The sequence below is a fragment of the Lethenteron reissneri genome, chromosome 12, assembly GCF_015708825.2.
Source record: "Lethenteron reissneri isolate LAM-NWPU_2019-01 chromosome 12, ASM1570882v1, whole genome shotgun sequence".
NCBI classification, from domain to species: domain Eukaryota; kingdom Metazoa; phylum Chordata; class Hyperoartia; order Petromyzontiformes; family Petromyzontidae; genus Lethenteron; species Lethenteron reissneri.
This window is the reverse complement of record NC_083790.1, coordinates 10,341,935-10,364,638: the sequence shown is the minus strand read 5'-3', so window position 1 is coordinate 10,364,638 and position 22,704 is coordinate 10,341,935. Positions and strand designations below refer to the sequence as shown.

Here is a 22,704-nt window from a genome sequence, read left to right as displayed (position 1 = left end):
AATAATTAAATTAAATCACGACGTTTCAGAAGCAACACAAGCTTCCGTCATCAGGTGGGACAAGCGATTATTTTAACGTTTTATTTTCACCGACGTTACTTTACCGAAAGAACCAATGAGTATTCACCATTCTTTAAGACTCCTGGGTAGCCTAGGCCATCTTCGACTTACGATGGGGTCGTCGTAACGCATCTCCATCGTAAGTAGAGGACTACCTGTACACGTAATTGCATCATAAAATTATGATGATAGCAAAGCGAAATCTCGACAGGTTTCGATATTTCCGGAAGGGGGGGGGGGTCTCATCAGCTGTGCGGCTTGGAATCGATTCGTGTTCACTAATCCCGATAATCGAAGAATCGAAATTCCTCCAACACCTTGGAATTCGTTGTGCAAAACGCCCGCAGGGCAACGCTTGCGTGGCACGACTTCGCGCGTTTGCTGTCATTGCTGCCCTCAGGGCGTTTGTTATTTACGAGTTTGGTTTGCGGCGCCCCTTCCCTCCGCACTCGCCCCTCGCCGCCTTCGCTCGCCACTTTTAATGGCGATGAGTTGTTGACGACTTTCAGTCGTGGCCGGCGTGTTCACGTCTCACTCGGTTCGACACTCTGACCCAGTGGTTTGTTTCGCTTTTCACCAACCCCACCTCACCCACCACCACCACCCCCCACCACCACTCACTACCACCACTCACTACCACTACCCCCAACTAACCACCACCCCCCACTACCACCACCAACTAATACCACCACTTCCACCACCACCAACTAATACCACCCACCACTACCACCACCCCCCACCACTACCACCAACTAATACCACCACTTCCACCACCACCAACTAATACCACCACCACCCACCACTACCACCAACTAATACCACCACTTCCACCACCACCAACTAATACCACCACCCCCCACTACCACCATCACCAACTAATATTATTACCACCACCACCCCCCCACACTCTTGAGATGTGGCCGCACCACCACCATCATCACCTCCTCCTGCTGCTGCTGCTCCTGCTGCCGTCACTAGCGAACGGCTTCGCGCAGTCCCTGGACGGGGACTTCACCTTCACGCTGCCCGCGGGCCGCACGGAGTGCTTCTACCAGGCGCTCACGACGGGCGCCTCCATGGAGGTGGAGTACCAGGTGATGGGACCCCCTCATCGATTACTCATCGATTAGACCCCTGAGAGATCGGTTATTGATGAGGAGATGAGTAGATGAGACCGTGCGTGAGTCTTGCGTCTGCCATAATTAGAGGCCTTCCCTGGAAAAGGAGTACCAGGTGATGGAACCCCCTCATCGATTACTCATCGATTAGATCCTGAGAGATCGGTTATTGATGAGTAGATGAGACCTTGAGTGAGTCTTGCGTCTGCCATAATTAAAGGCCTTCCCTGGAAAAGGAGTACCAAGTGATGGAACCCCCTCATCGATTACTCATCGATTAGACCCTGAGAGATCGTTATTGATGAGATGAGACCTTGAGTGAGTCTTGCGTCTGCCATAATTAGAGGCCTTCCCTGGAAGAGGAGTACCAGGTGATGGGACCCCCTCATCGATTACTCATCGATTAGACCCTGAGATATCGGTTATTGATGAGTAGATGAGACCGTGAGTTGAGTCTTGCGTCTGCCATAATCGGAGGCCTTCCCTGGAAGAGGAGTACCAGGTGATGGAACCCCCTAATCGATTACTCATCGATTAGACCCCGAGAGATCGGTTATTGATGAGTAGATGAGACCGTGAGTGAGTCTTGCGTATGCCATAATTAGAGGCCTTCCCTGGAAGAGGAGTACCAGGTGATGGGACCCCTCATCGATTACTCATCGATTAGACCCTGAGATATCGGTTATTGATGAGTAGATGAGACCGTGAGTGAGTCTTGCGTCTGGCATAATCGGAGGCCTTCCCTGGAAGAGGAGTACCAGGTGATGGGACCCCCTCAATGATTACTCATCGATTAGACCCCTGAGAGATCGGTTATTGATGAGTAGATGAGACCGTGAGTGAGTCTTGCGTCTGCCATAATCGGAGGCCTTCCCTGGAAGAGGAATACCAGGTGATGGGACCCCCTCATCGATTACTCATCGATTAGACCCTGAGAGATCGGTTATTGATGAGTAGATGAGACCGTGAGTGAGTCTTGCGTCTGCCATAATCGGAGGCCTTCCCTGGAAGAGGAGTACCAGGTGACGGGACCCCTCATCGATTACACCGTGAGAGATCGGTTATGATTAGTCGATAAGACGGTGAGTTGAGTCTTGTCTCTCATGGAGGAGTAGCAGGTGATTAATAATCGATTGTATTACTATGATTACTTGTAGTTTATCAGCAAATAATATAATCAGTCTGAGAGGGATTGGTTGTGATGAGTAGATGAGGTGAGTCTTGCTACCATGGGCCCCTTCCTGGAATTGCAGTATCAGGTGTCTTGATCGATTACTGACCGACCCATCATACTGTGAGGGATCGCGTGTGAGTCGTAGATAAGGCATTGGAGTCTTGTTTCTATCACGGACTTCAACTGGTTGATTAATTTAGTTGAATCGCGATCTTTCCTTGCACCCAGTGAATCATTACGATAATTTATTTTAGAATAAGATTGCAAATGCCTGTGACTGCATAATTGGCCACAATTCCGTCATATTTCTCTTTACAGTTAACACATGTCACAACGAAAGGCCACCCTAGTTTTGCGGTTATGTTTGTGCACACCTGTACAAATGCGTAACATAATAATCAAAATAAAACTCTTATACGTGTGGAATTTTAGTGTTAGCCCCATGCAACCTTGGGTTTTGCTGGGCAGTCCTATTTCAATACACACAAAATAAATAACAAATATTCACTCACAAAAGAATTGGCAAACATGCCAGGAAGAGTCCTGTGATGAAGTGAGAATATCTTGGCTTAAAAAAATGTATTATTAGTGGCTTACTGATCCTGTACATTAACGTTCGTCATCATTGATCCTACACATCCGTCATTCTACCCCCCCCACCCTCTGTGCGCTTGTGACTGGCAGGTGATTGACGGTGCGGGCATGGATGTGGACTTCTCAATCTCGTCTCCAACGGGACAAGTCCTCTTTGCCGAGTACAGGAAGTCAGAAGGCCTCCAAAGGTGTTGCACATCACCCATTCACCACCAGAGGTCACCACTGTCTCGTGCGGAACACCTACTCTTACGAACTTATGAAAGCGAGGGTGTCCTTCCAATCTTCAACATGAAGACCCCTTTATTCGGTCACACACGTCGTGTGATCCTACGCCATCAGTGGTACCAGAGCATTTTTTTAGGGGGGAAGACTTGGGCCAGTTTGTCATCATGTTGTTAACTGACCATGTTGAATATTTGATTCTTTATTAGCAAACACTGACCTCCACATTTTAAGTTTATCATTCGCCTGACTTCCAGACCTCCTGTAATTGCAACCGAACTATACTTGGTATTGCAATCGATAGTCGAGGAAATGCTGATATCCCGGACATGATTCGAGTTATTCAAGTGAGCGTGCTCAGATTTGATCTCAGGGTAGGTTAAGCAACTTGGAGATCCAGAAGAGGATGTGAAAGGAAAGCGTGGTAGATCTTATCACCAAGAGGAAGTTGTGATGGGAGGGTTCGTGACAAGACTGGCAGAGGACGGGCACCCGTAGGGCGGAGACCTAAAGCCAGGTGGTGGACACCATACGAGTGGACCTGTACAACAGTTTTCAGGAACTGGCAGAGGGAAGGAAGTTATGGCCAAGTGTGGTGAAGTCAATAGCACTGACTGCTGGCTAAATGAAAGCTCGAATGGCAGTGGATACATCCGTGCTTCTGTAAAGCCACTCTACATGTCAAACTGCCTAAGGGCAATGTTTGGAACAAGCACGATTTACACAATAATAAGCTGCAGCGTGTACAATATTCTTTGGCACGTGTCGTGATGGGTACTGCAAGATCCGACCATGTCCGTCCGGCGCTGACTGAACTGCATTGGCTTCCAGTTGCTGAATGAATACATTATAAGGTCACACTCATTACACACACAGTGCTTGCTACAAATATACCACAATACCTTGCTGATCTCGTCAAGGAGCAAATACCATCACGTAAACTCCGATCATCCTCGCAGCGGATTTTGGTTAACCATCTGATAAAGACGGTCACCACATCGCGCGCTTTCAGATCTGCTTTTGCGGCTATCTGGAACGCTCTTCCTTCCAATATTAGGAACCACTGGAGCTTTGCACTTTTTAATCTAAATTGAAAACTCATTTCTTTATAATTGCTTTTTGTGTTTAGGTTGTTGTCCTTTCCCCAACCTCCAATTAGCATGGTTGGCTGCGTGTGGTGCAAAAGAAGTTCAACATACATACATCGATATACGTCATTACGAAGTGATGGCTCGTAGAAGGCAGTGCGGCAAGTAGAGTGCTAACCTACGGCATATTTACCTTTTTTGGCTATTTTCCCATGGGCACGCATGGATTTCTCCCGGTATTTCATTTGCCTTCCACGTGCATAAATACTCGAAAGATATGTTGAAAATTGAGGCCGTATATTTATCGTATATGCTTTCGGAACACGCACACACACTCGTGCTCCGCAGTCTGGCTGACATGCGTGTTTTCCGCAGCGTGGAGGCCAAGCAGGACGGAGACTACATGTTCTGCTTCGACAACAGCTTCAGCCACGTGTCGGAGAAGGTGGTGTTCTTCGAGGTGATCTTGGACAACATGGAGGTGGAGAAGGACGACAAGCCAGCGTGGAAGGACTTTGTGGCGGTTGACGAAATTATTGACATGAAGCTGGAGGACTTGCAGGTGAGGAGGGAGGAGGTGGGGTGGTGGATGCCTTCAAGAAAGAAATTGTAATACAAAACATTGCCGCTGTTCTATACATGCAATGCTAAGTCACGTGTCAAGGACTGTCTGACATTAACTTTTGTTTATGAAAAAAACAAGACGTAGATAAATAACATGACGATCAACAGCATTGGTCGTGGTTTACAAGCACACGTCAAAAGCTTGATTGGGATGTTTGAGCGTAGAGATGAAGTTGTGTTTGGGGATCCAAAATTAAACTCGCATGGTGGCGCCAAATTTTCACAGAGCCCAAGGGTCCAATTAGCAACTTTAAATTCACAGCCGCCTTGCCTACAATAAATATAAACACCCCAGTATTTAACAAATCAGTCTTTGCTTCCATGATGTGGATTACACTTCCATTTGATGTCTTGCCACACATATTGTTGCCGAAAGCACAAGTGTAAACGACTGGTGGCAAAGATAGATAAGAATTCTATGTATGTTCAACTTCTTTCCCACCGTACATAGATAACCGTGCTAATTGGAGGTGTGGGGGAAGAACAACAAACTGAAATGCTTATTGTGTTTAGTTGTCCTTCCCCCGCATATCTGATCGGGCCCGATGATGCTGGATGTAATTACCAGCGAAACGTCGTACTCAAAAATTGTAAATGTTGTGGATTCACTCTTCAACACACCGGTGGGCTAAAGTAGTGAACTATTTGTCTTTTGTCAACGTGACACTTCTTGTTTTTTACTGATTGGCCGTGTCGGGTGGTGGAGGGTTACAACACATTTATAAATAACGCCATTTAACTAAATAAAAAACGTCTTATGAATACCTACAATAAACAAATGCCGTTTTGCTTCTCTCCCTTCACAGGAGACCATGGACAACATAAAGACCCGCCTCGGCAAAAGCATTCAGATGCAGTCCGTGCTGCGAGTCTACGAGGCCCGCGACCGAAAACTGCAGGAGACCAACTTCGAGATGGTCAACCTGTGGTCGGGGATCAGCATGGCGGTGCTGGTGGTGGTGGCTGGCCTGCAGGTGTACACGCTGCGCAGCCTGTTCAACGACCAACGGCGCGTTCGCACGTAGCGCTTGGTGCCAGCGCTCGCTCGCATGCACGCACCACGCCTGAGCGTGCACATAGCGTGTGCGACGCTGGTGCTTCACTGGGGGAGAGGGGGGTGGGAGGGGGGAGGGGATCTCGTACTCAAACGCCAATGGATATTATCTTGTAGATGCACCACCTAGCCTGTGTGTCCCCGGTTGTTCAACATGAGTTTTGAGACTTTTTTTTTAATGAGCGACTTGAAATCTATGGTTATTGTGATTTGGCACTCCCATTGATAGTGCCCTAGTGATGTATCTGTGATGCCAACCCATGTACAGTTTAATACTGCATCAATGCAATGACATCACTAGGAAGCTGTGACTTGAGTGACCATAATTATAAAATAATGTTTATTTATAACTAAGCCAAGAGTGTATCACACAGTCTAGGTACATATCTGCAAGCGTCTTACCTTAAAGCCACAGGAACGTTGGCCCACTTAGGGGCTTGAAACTTGGGTTTCAAAAGACCAGAATTTTAGGCTCGCAGCTTGGGATTTTATAACAGAATCAAGCAGTTTTATATTAACATTACTGCGTTGAGTAGCAGATGAAGTAACTGGCAGCTTGTATATAAAGCGCCTACATGCAGTGTACTCGAAATGTCTTATGCTCGTTGGAGCATGGGACTTGTGCTTATCACTGCAAGTGATTCTGAGCCAGTGGTGGGAATTCCACTTTCATACGATAGTGGCCTGCTTTCTTATATTGTTGTGTTAACATAGCCATATTTTCATACCCTGCCGACTTGAAGAACATCAGTATTTTATATATTCCATGTTTTTACCAGCTAGACCAGACAAGTATGTAATTAAATCTAAGAATGGCAGGCTGAACCACAGAATTATATTTAAGCTGCTACACCGATAAACAAAAGTGACCTGAAAGCTGGTCTAGTGAAACCTGATCTCAAGATGCTTAACTCAAGATCATGGCCTAGTGTTTCTATGGCTATAAGAGCTGTTAATTCCGTTAGCCCACATAAATTAAAAATTTGTTCCTTATTCCCATGGCGAATTATGTGACTTATTATTACGACAGAACACCATTCTTGGCATTTGTGATTACACAAAACTCACTCCATGCTGTTAATCCACTAGCATTGTGCAATCAGAGATTAAGTGTGGTTGTGTATTTGCTTGCAGTGCCTCACAATGAAAACCAATCTTCCAGCACTGACAGCTTAAGTGGCGGTAGGTTGAAACCCTGGTGTTGTATGAGACGATCTTGCCTAGTTTTTGCGCATTAGTTGTACAAAGAACAAATAAAAATCACCTGATTTAGCCCACTTTATAAATCACACATTTTGCCGGGACCTTCAATATCATTGTTAGACTCATGTATTATCATCTGGTGGATGATTGTCTTTTGGTAGGATCAGTGTAAGAATGTATCGATTTTAGTGGGCGTATGTGGAGCATTGCCTATGGAATATTAAGGTCAATATATTGCAGCTCATTTGGTAGACATTCTCTTTTTGAGCGCATGGAGTTTAAATCCTGGCCAGTCTACTTACAGCTCACTCAGCAGTCTATAAAATGAGTACCACTACGTATTTGGAGACTTGGCAGCCACCTTTTTCAAAGATCCTACATTTATCGTAGGACGCTTCACCCACTTAGCGGCAACAATTAATACATGAGGTGTGAGATTAATAAGAAAACGCACGATAACAATGCATGTTACACACGTGAAGGCACATTACACTTCCGATCAGTACGATTGGCTACGTACACTTGGAAGTTCAACATGCGTAGTATTTTTTCACGTTTCTCGCCGAGATGTTTTGACCCTTAAATTAGATGTGTATTGATGATGCCAAATAGGAATATTAAAACAATTGAATATGCAATTAAGAGATGCCAAGAAAAATAGTTACAGTTCAATACCAAATGTAGCTGAGAAGGGTGGCACAGATTCGACATACACTATTCACGTATTCAACGGTTTTACAGACCAAAACATTCTGAACCTAAATTCTTTGTGATGCACGTCTCTAAATATTTTAATACATGCATTCCCTTTTGGCATTCACTTCCATTACATAGCATTGTCATTTGGTCCAGGCAGGCACAAGATGGAGTTCATATTTGTATTGATCCTGGCAACAGATGTGTTTTTACATTAGTCATTGGGTTTATTTAGAATCAAAGCTTAATTAGACAATAACTCAAGATTACTATTTAGGTGAAATCAGGTTAAATATTTGATTTTAATAAACTGTTTATTTTGGAGAATTAAGTAAAGACCTCCATGCACAACCTGGAGTACTTGATGGGACAGCCACACCTGCCAAATGGGCCTGAATTAGTTTAGTGACATGAAATATGTTTAAATAATATACAATTTAGAGTAATGTTTCCAGACCTCTTAATTGTAAAATTAATTTATATTTTTCCGAAAAGTTTTTTTTAACGCAAGTTGTCCTGTTTTATTTTTGTATTGGTGATTATTTTTCCAATGCTGGTCTTGGCGGAATCGAAACGTTTCAATCAAGGGCTGAAATGTCAGAGATTCTATGTAGTGATATATTAAATACTAGTTTTGAATGTTTATGTAATGATAGCACAGACATTTAAAATATGGCCTTTGTTAGTGCTATACCATGAGTTGTGTGGGTGTGTGCCTTCTTAAGTGGACGATTCACTTATACTGATGAGTTTGTTGACTGGGTTATCTTGCAGTGCAAACTGAGAGCATGTGTTGTGTGTAAATGTGACAAATTTTAGACTGGAGTTCAAATATTTTACCGCTCTCGAAATTCGAATTCAATCATCTTTTAGTTGATAATCTTGTGAATGGTATAAGGGATGGTTAGCAGTGTCTGCAAGGGTGATGCGAACCCATTACATAAAATATATATATAACTCGAGACAAATTCTTTATTGAATATACTTTTCAGTGCATGTATTGTGAGCTTAATAATATATTGATTAATCAAACCTCATTCCACCCTTGGTGTATGGGGAAACACCTCTATTTTGTGACATTTTGACACATCCACTAATTTCCAGAACAAACCATTATGGGATGGTGCAAACCGTGTAACGGGCGGTTCACGGAGGTCGCAGCTTAACTATGGCTTACCAATGGGAGGTCACGGACGTATCCAGATGTATTTCTCGCTGGATTGGCTGATGTGTACCTCCTCAGGTCCCCATGAATCCCATATGTGCTGTTTAAATCCCGATCATGTCCTGCTTGGTGGCGTATCATTGAATAACCTTCACACCTAGATATCTACCTGCACACACACACGTGCCATTATTTTAACTGTTTATACTGTGAGCATCGATATAGCCATACATGGAAAGTAGTGAGAAATTGAAGGGGTCCCCACACCTGCATGCCTCGGTCTTCATTCAAAAAAACACCACGATATTGCCTTAACTATGTAAATTTGTGTTGGAGATGTGTTTGCCTTCGGTTTGTAATCGTTACCTCATTGCAAGGTGCAGCCTCTGTTGGGTTAAACTTGCTGAGAGGGATGCTCTTTACACTGTTTGGTCAGGGGGTCGTATCAAAACCTATCTTGTTTTGAGTACAAGCATGGATTTTGTTCAGATAGTTCAAAGAATACAAGGCGAGGGATTGTTAAGCTCTGCTCTATTGTCTTGAACAAGGATTGTGTTCGCTTCATGCTGCCTCATTGCACAGTCACAATCAGAATATGTACACAGTTTGTAAGCCTTGAAACAAGATATGGTTTTCACCACAATGTCTATATTGTGAAATTCACATAGGCGAAAAAAAGCATGAAACAAGAGTTTACATTCTATTTACACGGCTCCTTTTACTGCAAATGAAGGCGATTTTGCGTTCTGCAAGCTAAGTTTTCTTGTGGTCTTCAGAATCCATATTGTTTATTTTTCATACCAGAATTGGTATTATATATTTCACGATCAAATAAATGTATTAGTTTATTGCATCAAACAACAAACTGTTGGGCTCCACTCAGCTATTCATCAAGCCTCGTGTTGAGCTGGATGGGGTTTTTTTTCCCACCTCTTCCCAACATTGTGTTACAGCAGTGGGTTTCGTGCCTAAGAGGCCCTGTTTAACATCGAGCTCTGGCTATCACACGGGCAGCTGTCATGGGAGACAGGTTTTTTTCGTTCACTCCACCCCCGCATTGCCCACGGTGGGCGAGGGCGGCAGTTTGCTCCGTAAATTTAGCTCGCCCCCCCCCCCCAGGTCTCGGCAGCGATGCCGGAGGTTGCGCAGCTGGTCGTCGCTCCGAAAGATAGTGTGCGCGGCCTCCGCTTCTGGTTTTCGACGGAAACCTTACGGCCCATTGGTACCTGTCGTGAGTCGGGCTGCCAAATTGTAGACGAGGAGACGGTCGATTTTTAATTGTGCGCCCATTGATCGTTAACCCCTTCCCATCAACCCCCGTTTGTAATGTCAGCAGTGTTGCGTGCGCGTGTGTGGAGTGTTGTGGTACGTGACATGCACAGGTCGAATGCTTCCTACCACAGTGATTTTAAATATGGCAAAGAGATTATAATAGCCTGTTGTAATGAAATGGTTCCTACTATGATAGCTTTAAAACCTTGTTTCTACTAATCTATGCAGCTAAGTACTTATGTTTGGTATTTGTGCAAACCTTACATGTTTTAAGGCTCTGATTGTTGATGGGGGGGGGGGTGTAAAAGAGATGGCATTTTAAAAATTTATGTTGCAGTAAAACATGAATTATTTGAAAAAGTTGTGATGTTTACGGTCTTCAAATCAGGAACTTTGATCGGTTGAATCCCATGCGTTGTAACCCCACTCGTAATCTTTTTGTGAGCTTGGCATGTGTGTTGTTTTTAAAAGGTTACATATTGTTAAGATTTTCAGCAGTACCATGTGAATTGGTGTTAGTATAATTAAGCATTTTCAGCATGAAATAACCTTTACTTTAAATACACCCAACTCTAAAACAACACCCAATTGTGTTGCTGTGAGTTTGTTGCACGCGGAAGAAACGTGACACCTTCCAGAAACAATGTCTTGCGATAGTGTGTCATCTCGCCAAACAATCGAATTGCACGTTGTAACATGAACCCCGGTGAAAGGCGTGGAGATCACAGATACAACTCTTAACACGTGCCGTGAACAATCTGATGTAGGCATTTTAGAAAACTCCGTGGTATGCAAAAAAAAATCTACTTTTGCAAGATGTTTGGGTATTTCCCGTGATGACAAGCAGCCTGAATGTTTTGCATCGTACACCTGGCAAATTAATTCCTTTTAGCATCCCCGGCACCAGAAGGTGCTAATTTCGTGTTAGTCCTTGCCATGTACTGATTAGTAACACAACCTGTTGTTGAACAATATCGTTAAAAATCATTTGAACCTGGCATGTATGTTTGTATGTATGTGGAACATCTTTCGCACCGTACGTAGCCAACTGTGCTAATCGGAGGTGCGGTCCGTGTAAGCTGTGCGTATACTAAATCCATAAGCTTAGCACATCTTCATATGTTATCAATTTAAATCCATGAATGGTGTATCATATGCAATGTTCTCTCTATTTAAATAAGGTCGTTTATAAAGTTTGTTTCCGTTCAATATTTTTAAATGTGGCAAGATCTGAATTCTGACCAAAACTGGCATCTGCCCATCTTCAAACACGTTTATTCATTTGTTGGGACGATGCAAACTGAGCAATATAAATTCATTCTGTTTACCTGGTGGTGGTAACCCTGTTGTTGAGTTATGTGTTGCATGGATTATATTTCTTGAGGGTGTGGTTCAAAAACATTGGAATGTTAAACCTCGTGAAATAAATAATATTTTTGGTTATCAATTTGCAGTTATCTTTCGGTCGTTCCTTTTTGAGTACAGCAAACGTGTTACAATACAACTTATTCTCAAAATGTATTTCATAGTTTTTTTTACTGTGGCGCTAAAGATCACAACGCGTGCATTGTGATACATCTATACATTTGTAGCGTGTAACTTAGGCGCAGACTTGTACTTGGAGGCAACACTTTTTAACACAACGGGTAACTAACAGGATAACAGCATAGGGTGATGACCACCACGGCCAACTAAACTGACACTCGCAGACGATTATATAGCCGGACCCGGACAGCTGACGGGCTTGCCTGGTCCACACGTAGAGACCGGAGACCGAGGACCGAGGATCACGACTTCATTCCTAAAGTTGAGCGCCTGATCCCTCTCGGGACCCCGCTTATAACTCCCCTGGGCTGGCTGGCTCCGTCCCTGGCCATGCCCCCCTTCCAGAACCCTCGTGGGGACTCTGGACCCCCATCACGTGATCCTCTCACCCCCGACTGAGGCCCCCCTGCCCCCTCTCGAACAGTCACGTGTCCTCCCGGGTCACGTCCTGGCGTGACCCCCTTCTCAGCGACACCCCTCACACGGCACTGTCTCTGCACCGTGGTTGGCCCCCTTGAGGCCACCACACCTTCATTGCAATGCATGTATTTGTTTCTTTATTGCGTTGGCTTTGAGCGTCAAGTCCAAATGTTCACATGGATCATTCGTCAAAGAAAACGTATTACGAGAAAGTCGCACTACGGGACGTGGTTGATCAACTTTGCACTTCATAAAGCTGGCAGCAGACAAAGCAGAAAAATAAAAACATGTTCGGTTCGCACATCCATTGAGCCAGCAGTGTATATTACATTCTCATACATTCCACATTCTTATGGTGGGAACCAGTCTATCCATGTATTTACCACCAACGACCTCCCGCAAAGAGTGAAAAGTTGGTAGCATTGTCTGTGTGTGGGCGTGAATTTTCATTGCTGCATTTTAATTTGTTTGCATGTGGGATTTTGGTGGCACCGTACGTAGTTCACCGTGCTAATTGGATGTGCGAGACGACTGTGTTTCGGTCTCTTGAATTCTCACCTATTTAAACTAAGTCTAAAACTTAAACTCCGACTGTGGTTTGGGCGTTGGAATACTTTTATAGAAATGTTTAATGACGGTTGTGGCGCAACTTAAAGTGTTTATTCCTCTTTGAACTGTGACTCATCAGCGTGCATTTAGGCCTACGTGTAACCTATTGATTTGTACATCACGTTGAATGTAACACCGGATAAAGAGTCTTCCAGTGCAACGTTGCGAAATCATTAGACCTGATATGCATGTAAATGCGATTGCGTAACTGACACAACTTTCAAAGCTGTTGGACAAAAGAGTAAAATACTTGTAAGGGGAGTTGCCCAAACATTGTCATATAGGGCCTCAGAGATTGGGCACATGTTGGAACCAGTCCTGGCTGCCTTCTTTAAAAAAAGACTGCGCATCGCAAATTTGTGTATTCATTATTTTGTTTTGCAGGTAACTACAACAGGCGTGATTGTGACACCTAAGTCTGTACACGTGCAATATTTTATCGCAATAAAGATATTAAAACGTCGAGGTTTTCCTCGTGATTTGAATACAGGCCATTTAAGAGCAAAACATACACAGCACACGTGGACGACTGGATTTGGCAAAGAGGTGGCAGTGGTATCGGCCACGATGACTTCTTGCCCTTGAAGTCAGAGCAATTATGTAACAAATCTAGTCGAGGAACCTCTTGCGTAAAGGCCGCAGCGATAAATTAATACAGTATACGAAGAGAATAACCGGATTGTTCATGAACTATCACGCAACACTTGAGTTGACGCAAGTACGATAACTAAAGTACAAACTAGGCCCACTGAGCTATATAGCTATTTTTCAGAAGCGGCCTGGCCACAAATGATAACTCAACGAAGTAAGTGGCTTTATCATGTGGAAATATATAGCAGCCAAATACTCTTAACGCATGTTGATGCAAAATGTGCAGGGAAAAACTGGAGGACCCAGAGAAAAATCCATGCGACCACGGGGAGAGAGAGACGTAAACTCCAAATATACAGCGGGCGTTAGGGTCGTGACCTCCTGCATACCAGGCGAGGGAGTTAAAATCTCACCACAAGTATGGATGCAGGAGTATTGAAAGTTTAGTTCCATTGATTCTGGAACGATCGGCTGCAGGAGTAACAAGATCAGGAGTTTCCGACGATCGTGGCTGTGTTGTAGACATATGTCTATGTTGTGTGTCTCTCTCTGTTTGTGTGTCTGTCTGTGTGTCTCCGTGTCTGTGTTTTGTTTCTCTCAAATTTAATTCTACCTGATGACGACTGCTTGTGTTGCAATCGAAACGTCGTATAATATGATTTAATTAATTTACTTTCTACGTGACTTTACCGAAAAAAACAAAAATGACACATTCATATTGACGCGCTACCTAACCCCCCCAACCCCCCCCCCCCCCCCCGTTATTATGGACCACGACTTTATCCACCCCCTACCACCACCAGGCCTTCCTCCGAGAGAGAGAGAGAGACGTGTCACCGAACGCTGCGAGGATCGCGGGGCTCCCACACGCCGGCCCAGAGCCGCGTGTCCAAGCTCGAGGGGACGGCTTTTCGGTGTTTTCGCGCGACCGAGGATGCCAGACCGCCTTGGCCCACCCAACGACACGCTCCCGTCATCTTTGATTCACGCAACAACGCGTGCCTCGTACATTCACAAAACAAAGCACTCACTCCCCCCCCACACACCCACCTCTCTTGGCACCATGCGACCCCATGGCAGAGGTTCTTCTCATTTTGGTGGTTCTCAAAGGTTTTTTTTGGCTGCACCTGTAACCTTGTGGAATTTTATTTCAACCGAGTGACCACCCCCCCCCCCCCCCCGTCATCATAAAGGTTTTTGGGTTAGATCGCGTTAATTATAAATGTGTCGTAACCCTCCACCACCCGACACAGCCAGTAAGGTTTGTCACGTAAGCAACACGTGCCATATCGTTACTACTTCAGCCCATCGGTGTGTTGGAGAGTAAATCCACAACTTGGTTGTTGAGAAATTCACGTATGAATAATACACATCAGTATTTAAAAAAAAATGTCCATTTTGTGAGGCATCCTAACTAGCGAGTAACTGCAAGCGAATAAAAAAAAATCAACGCCCCCGCTGGTTACTCTCGTAGACCACGTTGTTTACGATCGATGCGATTAGAAAGGTCTTCTTACATCGTTCTACGTTACCATCTGGATTCACATTTCATCCTAGTTATTTTACATCGGCAGATTCATACAACATGATCATTCGCCAACGACTCTCGTGTACGACAATAATTTCGCACATTGAGAAATCACCTCCTGTTCCCCCCCCCGGTTGAGGAGCCACTGCCGAGGCAGCAATGGCCACTTACTGCTCGGGAGAACTAAACTGGTGAGTCGTCGCCTTACGCCGCCGTGTCAACCCATCACGGTTAAACTCCATATTCTTGTGCAGGTGAAATTGAGTTTTGAGGTCCATATGGCGTACAGCCGTTTCAATACGGGCAACAACATTTTTTTTGTCTATTTGTTTGTGTTTCTTCCATGTGAGGGGACTTCGCAGGATGAACAATGAGATTTATGACGGCACGGGGTGACCAATAATGTCTGAACTGGTCTGTGATACGGTAGGGCACTGATAAGGGATTGACAGGTATGGCCTCTCTGCTCCTCTTCCCCGACGACTTACTCCACTCTTTGAGGGCACGTACAATGCCGATGAATCCACAGTCAGCACGAATGATTCTTCTGCTCTTCGCTATCTGCCTTGATGCCCTCAGGATGCCACTCAGGTCACGGCCGTGCTCTCACAGACATAGATGGGCAGGCCAGAGAGAGGGAGAGAGAACATGATACGAGATTACCCACTCAAGGCTCGAGCGCAAACTGAATCAAACTAATCCGATCCTCCACCCAAATTTATTTTTTATAACGGCTGCTTCGTGCGGATCACGATTGGCTTTGGTTGCATTTGATGTCGTTAGCCCCACCGTGGCCTGGGTTGGTGTGGCCAACGATGCTCTACGGCCCCAGTCATGGTTGTGAACTCGGTTCATAATAATAATGCAATTTATAACGCGCGCAAATTTGCGGACATAACGGCCGCAACTCAGAGGTGCGGAGCACATTGCTTGAACAAGGAACCTGGGAGGACGTCGAGTGGAGATGACGTCATGTGAAGTGATTTAAACAAAGAGAAAACGTCTTTTGAAGACACCGACTTGAACAAGGTGTCTGGGTGAGTGCTTACAATATCAGAAAACGGGAGCAGGGTACGATGGTGCCATGTGAGGGAAGACGTGCAGGAGTTTGCGATGGCGATCAGCTTGTTGGTGAAGTAAGTTTTGCAAGAGGTGGCAAGTTTCAGTGAGGCCAGGGGATCGCTAAGGTGAGGGACCATGGTGCTACCAGGATGTCGAAGATCCTTGAGGGTTTTCCAAAGGATGTGTGGTTTTCCAGTAGCTGTTTTGATGCATTCTTCAATGTAGGAGGAACGTGAGGCAAGGGCAAGTTCGTTAGTTTTCCTGCAGGTAGCTCTGTAGGCAACTCGATCAGCAGGAAGACCACTGTGGGACGTGATCCTTTCAAGGCGCCTCCTGATTCGCTTAGCAAGGATGGCGTCTCTTGAGAGCCAGCGAGTGTCGTGGGAAGTCTGCCTAGTGTTCGTGGTTTTAATGGAGCCAGCTTGTCCAGCACCGCCCTCAGGTCAGCTTCTAGTTGAAGAGCGCAGACAGTTGGATCAGATGATGGGGATAACATTGAAGGTGAATTTGCGAGGAGGTGCTGTAGAGTGGAAAACGTGATATCCTTGAAATTACGGGAGTGTCGGCTGATTTTGATGGTGATTGGCTTGGGAATTTGAAGGGAAAATAGTATGAGGTGGTGGTCGGAGTAACCAGTTTGGAAAACTCCCAGTGCAGTGATGCGTCGATCCTGGTCAGGTTCCAGAACCAGGTCGAGCATGCTCTCAACATTTGTTGAGGAAGCTCTGGTGGGGCCTGAGTTGGTGATGACCAGGTTATGGCAGGCCAAGGTTGACTCGAGGTGGCTATCAATGGAGGCTGGGGTATTGGCGGGGCAATTAAAGTCTCCAGTAAGAACGAGCCTGTGAGATTGGTTATGAATGATGTAAAGAAATTTGGAAAGCTCGTTTAAGAAGGTAGTGATGCTGCCATCTGGAGAGCGATGGATGGAAATGATGGAAAAGCACTCGGTGTCAGTAGTGAGGGACACGGACTGGACCTCAAAGGTGGCGGGAGCCATCGGTAGATAGAGCTCTTTAATTTTCAAGTGTGCATTGTAGACGACCGCTAAGCCACCACCCCGCTGGTTAGTTGCGCGAGGTTTGTGAAGAACCTTGTATCCCGGGGACGTGACTTACAGAGAGATGGCTGGCGGGGAGTCTGGCCTGCACCAGGTCTTGGTAATAAGGAAAAGGTCGATATGGAGGTCCGAGATGGTATCGTGAATCAGGGCTGATTTGTTGGTAATGGAGCTTGAGTTAAATAGGCCGAGGTGGATGGGTAAAGGTGGATGTGAAGATCCGAAAAGGCGCGGCGTCGAGAGGTCAGAGGAAATAGCTGGTTGAAGGTTGACCTGTGAACAGCGGCCCCTACCGCCTCTGCCACCGCGGTGCCAATACAGTCTCTGACGTGGACCGCGAATAAGCTCGAGGCCAGACGGCGTCCTCAGGTAGGCGGATTCCAGGTGCAGGTGTTTAAGAGATGGTGCATGTCGAAGCCTTATTATATCAGCCCTTGCTGCACGGGTGGTGGTGTTGGGGGGACCAGGATTCGGGTGGACTCCGATCAGCGGCTGTGCTGCCCAGAGCAGCAAGTCCAGGTAGTGGTGTCCAGGATCCACGCCGTCAGCACGCGCTTCCACGCACGTGGCGGGTGCGTACACGCCTACGTGAACACTCGTTGAGCACGTCCGCGGGCGGACACGACCACGCACGCGGCGCGTACAATGGAGCGGCCAGAAGAACACGAGGTCCAGTGGAGTAGATGACCATGCGCTGTGCTCCAGCTCGCAGGTGATGCCCCAGGGTGGACGAACCTAGCCGAGCTCCCATTCACTGGTGGTGCTGGGCAGCAGCCAAACCCACTCTCTCGTGTTGAGCAGTGGACAGTTTGCGTCACGTTCCCACTCGCTGGTGGTGTTGAACAGTGAATGGAACACGTCGCGCTCCCATTTTTTGGCGATGCCGAGGCACGCCAATCTCCCGCTCACTGATAGTGCCGGAAGAGGTGCCTTGCGAGGACGTCGCTGGCAGGAAACGGACCCGGGGCGGCTGTTAATCTGCACCGCATGAACAGTGCAGCCGGCGCCCTCCAGTCTCGTGCGTGGGAGCAGCCCGGCCTCGTTCACCCGCACAGCTGCTCACCTGTGCGAGGCGGCAGGTAAGCCGGGCTGTGTGACACCGCAGCCGGCGTTTGTCAGCTGTTGCAGCGCCGCGGGGCGTGTTCAGCAGGCGCGGAGGCAGGCGAGGTTGGAGGCAGGGGTCTGCCACCGTCCAAAACTCGGGCGCCGCCAAAGTACGGTAATGACGAGGAGAATGATAAAGCTAAATAAATAATAATAAAGATTGAGTGAAAAATAAAAGTACAAAGTGCAGAGGATAGTGAAGAAGGACGTGGGTAAGGTACGAGGTGTGGTAATAGTAGATAAACAGTGGGAGCGACACGGGACTGCAGACAGCAAAAGACGTTCTTAGGGTGAAGCCATCTCTTGCCTCCGTACATGGCCTCTTCGTCATCACATGCACAGAAAGAGGTATTGCTGGGTCTTTACTATTTCCGACTGTAGCTACCACCAGTTCTAAACTAAACTAAAACTATTTCAAACTAGATTTGAAGCTTTCGTGGCTGCAGGAATTACTCTTTGGTTTTTTCGGTAAAGTCGCGTAGAAAAAAAATAAATAAAGTAATCGAATGCGACGTTTCGATTGCAACACAAGCAATCGTCATCGGGTAAGAATGAATGAGAAAACAAACCTAGTCAACTTAGAAATATTATGCAATACAACACAGAGAGTAGGCTAACACAACACCCTACCTGGTTGATGACGTTTTTCCAAAGATTGCTAAATTTTAGAGAGAGACAAAACACAGACACGAGACACATAGACAGACACACAAGCAGAGAGAGACAACACAGAGACACAGAGACAGAGACATGTGAGACAGAGAGAGACATGTGTGTGTCTCTCTCTGTGTGTCTCTGTGCTCTCTGCTTGTGTGTCTGTCTATGTGTCTCCGTGTCTGTGTTTTGTCTCTCTCTCACATTTAGCAATATTTGGAAGAACGTAATTAACCAGGTAGGGTGTTGACTGTTATGTTAGCCGACTCTCTGTGTTGTATTGCATAATATTTATAAGTTTACTTGGTTTGTTTTCTTATTCATTCTTACCCGATGACGATTGCTTGTGTTGCAATCTAAACGTCGTATTCTATTATTTAATTTATTTTCGTTCTACGTTATTTTACCGAAAGAACCAAAGAGTAAAACTTTCTTTTTTAAAATCCTTTATATTAAGTTCACTTGCTTGCTTGCTTGCGCGCTTACGACCGTGCAAATCTTTCGGTCGTTTGTTAACCCACTTCCCGTGATCCAATCGAGCTGACATTTTTGCACACAGACTCGTTGTGCGTGACAATTTATTTTCCTGAAAAAAATTTTCCTAAATTTTCCACTTTTTAGGAATTTTTTTTTTCATATTTAATTTAAAATACCAATGTGATAAAAATGAAACTCTTACTCAAGAAAAACAGAAATGAATAATAAAATAAAACCGATGCCACGCATATAAAGGATTTATAGTGAAAAACTTTGTTTTTACGGGTTAATTTTTATTTTACCAGATACACTTCATTGAGCTATATATTTCTTTTTCAGAAGTGTCCTGGCCACAAATAATAGTGACTTATCGTGTGGAAATGTATAATAGCCAATTACTATAATAGCATTTTCTAAAGGTGGAGAGAAAAATCGGAGGACCCGGAAAAAAATCCCCATGCGACCACGGAGAGAGCATGCAAACTCCAAAAATACCAGCGTCAGGATTGGAATCGAATCAATGGCCTCCTGTATACCAGGCGAGGTAGTTAACATCTAGTCCCCGCAGCGTGTTCCATGGAATACTATTTTTTAAAATCACATTTCGAATGACTGGAGGTGGTTCCGTGCCAAAATTGCATTTCATCACATGAGGTTGGGGAGTTCCCAACTCATAGAAATTTGGCGAATTCTCTCCCCCTTCAAGGAAATCCTTGGGTATACTCCCACGCAAGGCCATTTGGTAGGGCTGGTACCAGCTGTGTGTAGTGTGTGGTGTTTGCGGGTGGTTCTGGTGTCCCTCTCGTATCTATATTGAACTTGTCTCGCACCGTACGTAGCCAACCGTGCTAATCGGAGGTGCGGGGAAAGGACAACGAACGCTGTTGGCAGGGAAAGGCTCCTCGGATGCTGTGGTTCCAATCACCTCACGCTCCTTGACGCTGCTCGCAGCCCTCTTTGGGGGCTCGGTGTCACACGACACACAATCTGCCGAGTTTTGTCAAACCTACAAGCGTTTTTATTCGAATAAAAAACATCTGTGGGATGACGAGGCTTGCGTATGTTTACACCGGTAGCAGCTGTTCGAGGGTCAACCCCAATTTACCCGAGGAGAGTCTGCAGAAAGGGATATCGCAAAATCGCTTATCAGAAGCCCTTCGAGCGACCTCTTATCTACAATAGAGACGTGTCTGTCACGGAGCAGACATGCCTGTCACGTGATAGTGAAACCGTTAAGGTATCTTTCATTCTCAGAGCTGGAATGTAACTAAATAAGCACACAACCTAAATGTAATGTTGTTTTTGACTCGTGCAGTCGTTGGCGACCCGATGAGCTCATCAACTCACGACACCGAAAAAAAAGTCTCTGTTTAGCCACAGGCTTGGTTCAAATCTAGGATCTCATTGGTGCCCGCTCATCGCTGTCATCTCAATCCAGCCACCCCGTGGTCATATCATCATTCAGACTCCGGGGTGAACTCCCTACGCGGTTGGGACTCTATAACACGTGTCTATCGTGTTTTTGACAAGCGTGACAAATTATTTTCAGGCGGGGGTCGCGAATGGAGGGTGGATAGAGGGTGGTGGGGGTTCAGGCTGCAGCACAGATACTGTGCAGGAGAAATTTCAAAAAGCGCAGTGGCACAATACACCATCGCTATGCCCCAAAGTGCCTCCATACAGATGTTACGAAATGCCGTCCAACAAGTTTGCGTGCAATGCAGTTGGATGCACATGAAAGGTCTTCATTGACCGAAATACACGAATTGTCACATACAGTGCACACAACAGAGGCAACTGACACGATATGCCTGTCACCTAAATTAATTGTGGCGTACCATGCAAATTCACAAGATAAATTGGGCCTCCCATGCTGTTGACTACCCGTTATTTTGTTACTTCATGGCAGCCGAAATATTTGAGGCTAAACATACTGGCGTACGTACCGTATTCCTTTTACTTTCTTGTGCCGTATGCACTTAAGTATGCTATGCAAAATAACGTGGAGCCGTGATGCAATGGATAGGGCACTGGACTCTGATTATTACCGGCCACGAGTGGTATTTGAACCTGTTCTGAGCCCTGAGCACCCCTCACCAACCCACATTTACCAGCGTTTGGAGGCCTTCATCGAGGAGTGAATGTGCTCGTGCTGATTATAAAGACTGGTAGCAGAATATACGCACGCAATTCAATGAAAGGAAGTCCAAATAATTGCTGCCTGAAGTTATTTTTTTTTACCAATAAATTATTGCCAATATTCTTTGGGAACATTCTCTACTGGCTTAAACAACACGGAGCTTTGGAGCTGATGGAGCTGAAGTGCTTCGTCATGTCTTTCGTGGCCAGTACTTCATTTATGATGGACACTTCCGATTAGCACGGTTGGCTACACGAAGTTCAAATTACGTACATACAACGCTATACAGGAGTTTACTTTTTTTTTAAACACGTGTCATTGTGAATTTCCAAGCTTTACTTCAAAGTCGGAAATTTAAACGTGAAACACAAAACAATCCTTGAAATATCATTGGCCTCACATCTGTATCACATTGCAGGACCCACCTTAAAAAAAGCCTTTGGACTCAAATTAGGCTTTCCTGGACAAATACATGACGCTAAAATTACAATTATTATTTGACTGTTTGAATATTATCGTGATTAATATTCCAATATCCAGCCAGGTAGCACAATGATGCTAGCACTGGACACACAATTTGAAGGTTGTCGGTTCTAATCAGGCAGAGGGGGGTGAACTTGACCCATCATTTATTTGGGGTCGTTAAAATAGTTACCGCTTTGTGGGACGTCAGCACGAAATGCCTTAGAGCCTTACTGGCCCTTCGTCTTCGGTACTCTGTCTCAAAGGAGATCCCTTGGCTGTCATCGTCTCAATCCTTCTCTCACTTCATTTTTGCAAACGACCCCTCCTCCAGCTCCTCCAACATCCCAATCCTTGGCCTTTCTCTCGCTCATTCCTCTTCAATTCCTCCCTTCTACAAAGTCCGTCATCAAATCGTCCCTTCATTAAATGTGCCCAATCTGGTTCTCATTTATCTTCTTTCTCTTGAAATAAGAACCGGTCCTGGCCCAAGAAGATATAATTTCCACCACAAAAATAGACTGCCTAAGGTGATAAGCATTACTCCAAAGCTCATTTGAACACCTGTGTCTCAACTGTGCTATTTAAGTAATTACAAGAGTTTTGTATCGTTAAGACCAAGATCCAGTGAGGCGGCCACGTGACTCGGAGGTCAGGGCGCTGATACGTCACTGCTGAGGGCCTGGGTGTGAATCCAGGGATTAAAGTGGACTATCTAGTGGAGCGAATTAATGATTTCTGGCCAAACACCAAAAACGGCACTAAAAACACCTATCACA

General features: G+C 45.4%; 2 protein-coding genes across 2 annotated transcripts in view; both read left to right on the top strand.

Annotated features, from left to right (window-relative positions):
• Positions 1–22,704, top strand: part of LOC133341894 (acyl-CoA dehydrogenase family member 10-like) — a 110,641-nt gene that overhangs the window by 40,633 nt on the left and 47,304 nt on the right.
• On the top strand, positions 500–6,007 carry LOC133341893 (transmembrane emp24 domain-containing protein 1-like). The gene is made up of 4 exons (XM_061550704.1): positions 500–1,154; positions 3,037–3,134; positions 4,635–4,821; positions 5,690–6,007. Exons 1-4 carry the CDS (start codon positions 975–977, stop codon positions 5,906–5,908), a joined length of 684 nt encoding a protein of 227 aa, XP_061406688.1. The 5' UTR covers positions 500–974; the 3' UTR covers positions 5,909–6,007.